We start from the raw sequence: 6215 nt of genomic DNA, 5'->3' as shown, positions 1-6215 counted from the left end.
TTACGTCCGAAAATTAAATGATCTACTATAAACGATATTACATTCAAAATATACACTAAACTATAATTTAAATTAAACACTAAATCATAATATTCATAATGTTATTTTTATTATCGTTTATTTGTAAATATGAGAAAATCTTAGTCCACAATGCCTAAAATGTATAGCATGAGTTGTCACTATTTGTGAAAACTCTATAATTATGTTATTTGGCTTTACTCAACTGCAAACACAAAAGTCTTCTGCACATTCAAATGTAACTGTTGATGAAAACTCAGTAGAAGTAATTGAGTGAATCGTCAAATCATCTCACTCTTTTTGTATTATAAATTCTCTTTCTTATAATCGATAGTTTTTCATCTCTTCCAACCTAATAAATTTTTCTCACAATTCTTGAACTTAAATCTTTCCTTCTTTCTTTTCTTCAACATCCGTTCATCCATAACAAGGTACATATCATTGGCTTTATGTCATATATTTAATAATAGTCATTATCATATGTAGCATACTCATTAATCTCTTTTTTAAATTCTGATTTATTTTGCAGTTAGATTTTGGTATATATCATTATGACTCTAGATCGTCCGTTTATGATTAATTTATATTGGGATGGTAATATTAAATATGAGAATGGTATCAAAAAGGGAGACCAATCAACTTTTTTTACTTCAAATATTATTAGGCACAAAATGGGGTATGAAGAATTTAAAGATTTATGTTATGCACATGCTGGAGTTGAAAAAGCATCACATAAGTTGAATATCTCATTATGCTATCAATTTGGAGGGCAATCCACTATTTGACGGTTCATAAGTGATTCAAGTCTAGACGTAATGTATTATTTGGATGAGAATGTTGCAAATTATTGGGGTCAAGTTTTAATTGAATTTGAAAAAATAATGTCGCCTACAAGTACTAGTTTTGTAGATCTCCTTTAAAATTTTGAGGTGTTTGAGCCCAATCCATCAAATGTACCATTTCCTTTGCTTGATTGTGGTACATTTGAGAGAGATTGTGATGAAGCCAACTCATTATATAGTGAAGATACTAGTAGCTAGTCATTATGTGTTGGGGAAGATTCTGATGATGGTGGTGTGTGTGAAACTCCATTTATGAACTTTATGAGTGATGTTGGAGATATAAGAGACGGTGACATAGCCGGTTTGGAAGACCTCATTCACATAGATGTTTAGAAGGAATCAGAAAATAAAATAAGGTTAGGAATGCAATTTGAAAGTAAGTTGCAAGTAAAAAAGGCAGTGACACTTTGGTCTATCAACCAAAATAGAGAGTTCAAAGTGTATGATATTAAGCTTAACTTGTGGGTAGCAAAGTGTAGGACTCTAGGAAATTAAGAAAAAAGTTTTGGTAGTGTGCACTGTATGCCCCGTTGTGCATGGTATGTTCGTGAAGTTAAGAAGAAAAATCAAAACATGTAGAAGATTACACGTTGGGTGGATGCACACAATTGTTTTGGATCATGTACTGGTAATAATAACAAAAATCTAAACTCTGCAACTATTGCCTTGTATATCATCCATTCAATTGAAAAGGATGTTGCTTATCTAGTGAAACATATACAATCAGATATTAAAAATAGTTTGAATGTTGATGTTTCTTATGATAAGGCATGGCATGGTAGGCGAAAAGCCATAGAGAGTACTTATGGAACTTGGGAGAGTAACTTTGATGAGTTGCCCAAGTACATTGCAGCATTGCAGGCTTCAAATCCTGATACAGTTGTGAAGTGGTTTCATTGTCCAAATAGCTCATCATCACATGTAGAGACATTCAAATATGTTTTTTGGGCTTTTGGACCCGCCATTGATGCGTTTTGTCTATGTCGACCTGTTATTTCAGTAGATGGCTGCCATTTGAAGGGTTCATATAGAGGAAAAAAATGCTTGTTGCTGTCACAAAAGATGCAAACAATAGTATATTGCCTGTTGCGTATGATATCATTGATGAAAAGATTTCAGACAGTTGGGGTTGGTTTTTTTACCAACTCAGACATTTTGTTGTTCCAAACAAACAATTATGTGTTGTTTCGGATAGGCACAAAGGAATAATTCATGCAATGGAAAATCTACCAGAATGGAAAGAGCCATTAGCATACCATCGCTTTGGTCTTCGACACATTAGAAATAATTTCATCCAATGGTACAAGAATGTGTGTCTTAAAAAGCTTTGTTGGTCTATTGGTAGCACCACACAAATAAGAAAGTTTGTTATGTATATGAATGAAATAAAAAATATCAATCTTGAAGCTTGGCAGTATTTAAAGGAAATTAAAAGAATTCAATGGTGTTTTTTATATGATCACAATCGTCGATGGGGTTTCTTGACAACAAATATCTCTGAGAGTCTGAACAATGCACTTCGCGGAGCAAGACAGTTACCGATCAAGGCGTGTATTGACCTTACATTCAATAGAACTGTACAACTTTTTAGAAAGTACAGTGATATTGCAATGAATTGCAATACACCTCTACCATCATGTATGTGGCGTCTCTTTCGAAAATGAGAAACTTGTGCACAAAGCCATACATTAACCGAGTTTGACTACAATGAAGGTGTTTACAGAATTGTCACAGAGTTATAGATAATGGCAAAGGAGGAAATACATACACTGTCCATTATTTTCAACAAACATGCACATGTGGTAAGTGGCAAATGGAAAGATTTCCATGTTCGCATGCTATTGCAGTTTGCGGTTATAGAGGGGATAACCCTATTTCTATTGTTAATACTGTGTACACTACTATGATGTATAAACAACAATATAAGTCGACTTTTGTCCCACTTTCTCATGTTGATTATTGGTTAGAGTCGGATTGGAAGATTAAAGCAGATAACTCGAAACTTTATGTGCATAGAGGCCGGAGGCGTGCAAATCGATTTCATAACGAGATGGACATTCGTCATCCCGACGAACCTCGCCAATGTAGACTATGTCACCAAACTAGTCATAACAGAAGAAATTGTCCAAATTCCCAGCCAAGATTCAATCTGACGTGAACTTTGTAACATTTACAATTAATGATTAAGTTACCGTTTAACTTGTATTGTAATTTTACGTTTAATTCGTATTGTAATATCGTTTTTAATTGTTCTTGTCATTTCGTTGTGTTGTAATATATTCAATATTGGTATCTATTTGAAGGTCTTTATAAACTCTAATTAAAGGTACAATTTGTAAATAATAATACATAAGATATAATCGTATATTATAGAATAAAGTAATCTATGTATAATATTTAACAAGGGTAAAAAATGAATTATTCAATTGTAAAAAATATAAATAAAAATAAGATTAAAGTTGAAGGGTTAAAAATGAAAATATACGTTCCGGAAAGAATCAATTAGAATGGTGGACCCCTTATTCAAACCAACCTATTTCTACAATAAATTCTAAAACTAACATATTTCAATAATAACTTTTGAAAACCAACCTATTTTTACAAAAAAAAAAAAAAAAAAAAAAAAAAAAAAAAAAAAAAAATCTTTGAATTATGATGCTTGGATATTCAAAACTCAATATCTTCAATCATCTCGAAGCCGTTCCCACTGTCATTACCGATCCGGAATGGGAAACCGTTGACAATATTGTCAAACAGTGGCTCTATGCCTCCCTCTCACAACAAGTTCTTACATCTATTCTCAAGACGGATGCTACTGCGGATGAGGTTTGGTCCTCTATTCAAGCTTTGTTTCATGAAAACAAAGAATCAAAGGCCCTTGAACTTGATGACGAACTACGGCACATTGTAATTGGTGACTCAACTATTATGGAGTATCGCACTAGAATTAAGTCCATTGTGGATCTTCTTGCCAACATCGGAGCCTCGGTTCTCGAAAGAAATCTTGTTATTTATGCCATCAATGGTTTGTCTTACAAGTATGCTCACATCGTGACTACCGTTCATCACCGAAAAACATTCCTGACATTTCTCAAGATGAGATCTATCCTCACTCTTGAAGAACGCTCCTTGCAAAAAGATCTAACCCGCCTTGTTCATGTATCCTATTCTGATAATGCATCTTCAGCAACAGTGATCGCCACCAAACAACAAAATCGGACACCAAATTCTCGGGAAAATAATTCGGGACTACATACGATGGTCGTGGGGGTGGCTGGACCTCACGCGGCAGTGGAAGAGGGGGTCGCTCTGACGGTGGGCATTCGGGTTATCAAGGCAGAGGAGGCAGCAACAACTCCTATAATAATCAACAACGTTGGTGTGGAACGTTTTGGTCGTCGTTTCCTTCACAACAACAGCAGCGTCGGCTGCTACCCTTTCCATCAGTCCAACAAACCCCCTGGCCCACTTCAACAAACTATGGTCAGGGACAGGCCCATCAGTATCAGCCATAGTAGTGGCCCATCTCCTCTGTTGCCCAACAACAATAGCAGGTGCTGTTTTCTCATGGTGGGCAGCCCAATAGCTAGTATTGGTTTCAATATCCACCAAACTCGGATCCCACCACTCTTCCTCAAGTATTTACCACGATGAGCCTCCATGAACCGAACAATACGGATTGGTACATGGACACCAGGGCAACCGCACACCTCCATGCTGACTCAGGTACTATCAAGTCTTGTAGTAATAAGTGCAAAAATTCTAATTTATCAGTTTTAGTCGGAAAAGAATCTCGAATTCTGGTCACTAAATCGATAATTCCACTCTCAGTCTCAATCCTGTTCGCATGTTAATATTAAAAGATATTCTTATTACTCCCCAAATCATAAAAAATATTATTTCTATGTGTTCATTTACTCGTGACAATAAATGTTCTATTGAATTTGACTAATTTGGTTTTTCTGTGAAGGACTACAAAACCAAACAAATCTTCCTTCGATGTGATAGCACAGGTGATCTTTATCCTGTCACCAAACCAACTACTCAAGTTTTTTTCACTGTCGGCTCATTCTTGTTGCATCAACGTCTTGGTCATCCTGGTCAACCCACTCTCAAGTTATTAGCTTCTAGAAAGTTTATTAAATGTAATCCTAACGATTCTTGTTTATTATATCATGCACATCAAATTGGCAAGCATGTTCATTTATCTTTTCCATTATTGAAAACCAATGCTTTATTTCCTTTTCATGTCATTCATTCTGATGTATGGACATCTCCCATTCAAATTCATAGTGGAATTAATTACTATGTCATTTTTCTTGATCAATTTACTCACTTTGTTAGGATGTATCCTCTTAGAAAGAAATATGATGTTTTTTTCTAAATTTCTTCACTGTCTTGCTTATATTAAAAATCATTTCTATACGGACATACAATCATTTTAATGTGATAATGGCATAGAATATGACAATTCTCATTTCCATCAATTGTGTGACACTCATGGCATTCACATGCGATTTTCGTGTCCTTATACCTCTCAACAAAATAGAAAATCTGAACGTATGCTCCGCACAATAAACAACATGATGCGCACTCTCTTATTTCAAGCTCATCTTCCGCCCACCTATTGGGTTGATGCGCTTCACATGGCGACTCATCTATTAAACATTCTTCCTTCCACCTCTATAAAAAATGACACCCAATTTCGCAAACTCTTCAACAAACATAAACTTCAACACCAATATGTATCTTCCATATTTCTAGGATACCCGTCCAACCATAAAGGCTTTCGTTGTGGAGATCTCCACACCAAAAAAAAATAATCATTTACCGACATGTTGTTTTTGATGAAACTATTTTCCCCTTTGGACCTATGACTCCAACTCATTCTCCTGACTATGAGTTTCTCGACATCGATGCCTCTCGCAATTGCTTTAATGACCCAAATCATCCTTCTACTCCTCTAGAGTCTTCCAACACCACCACTATGTCGTCTAATAATGACTCTGCTGCCTGTGAATCCTCGGCAGTCGGCACCTATTCTGCTCCTCCCTTTGTTGATTCCTCCACCTTAGTTGGACAGCCGTCTACTCTATCTCGGCCTCCATAGCCCATTCCTTCTACCTCTACTTGATCTCATTCCATGGAAACCCAAGCTCGCAATGGCATTCGTAAACCTATATATCGTCTCAATCTCTATACACAAACTACCTCCTCTTCCCCTCTTCCTCATAGTTATTCCAAAGCCTTTTGTGATCCTAACTGGCTACATGCTATGAAAGATGAATATAATGCACTTATTTCTAACAAAACTTGGGTACTTATTCCTCGGCCTACTAACACTAATGTGGTTAA

General features: G+C 35.8%; 1 protein-coding gene across 1 annotated transcript; it reads left to right on the top strand.

Moving 5' to 3' along the window:
* Nucleotides 1-833: 833 nt before the first annotated feature.
* On the top strand, nt 834-2524 carry LOC128132303 (uncharacterized). Its single transcript, XM_052768823.1, has 3 exons — nt 834-875; nt 1629-1850; nt 1892-2524. The coding sequence occupies exons 1-3, from the start codon at nt 834-836 to the stop codon at nt 2522-2524; spliced, it is 897 nt and encodes a 298-aa protein (XP_052624783.1).
* Nucleotides 2525-6215: the final 3691 nt, after the last annotated feature.

The sequence above is a fragment of the Lactuca sativa genome, chromosome 2, assembly GCF_002870075.4.
Source record: "Lactuca sativa cultivar Salinas chromosome 2, Lsat_Salinas_v11, whole genome shotgun sequence".
Taxonomy (NCBI): Eukaryota; Viridiplantae; Streptophyta; class Magnoliopsida; order Asterales; family Asteraceae; genus Lactuca; species Lactuca sativa.
Note: the sequence above shows the minus strand (reverse complement) of the source record. Positions and strands in the feature narration are given on the sequence as shown.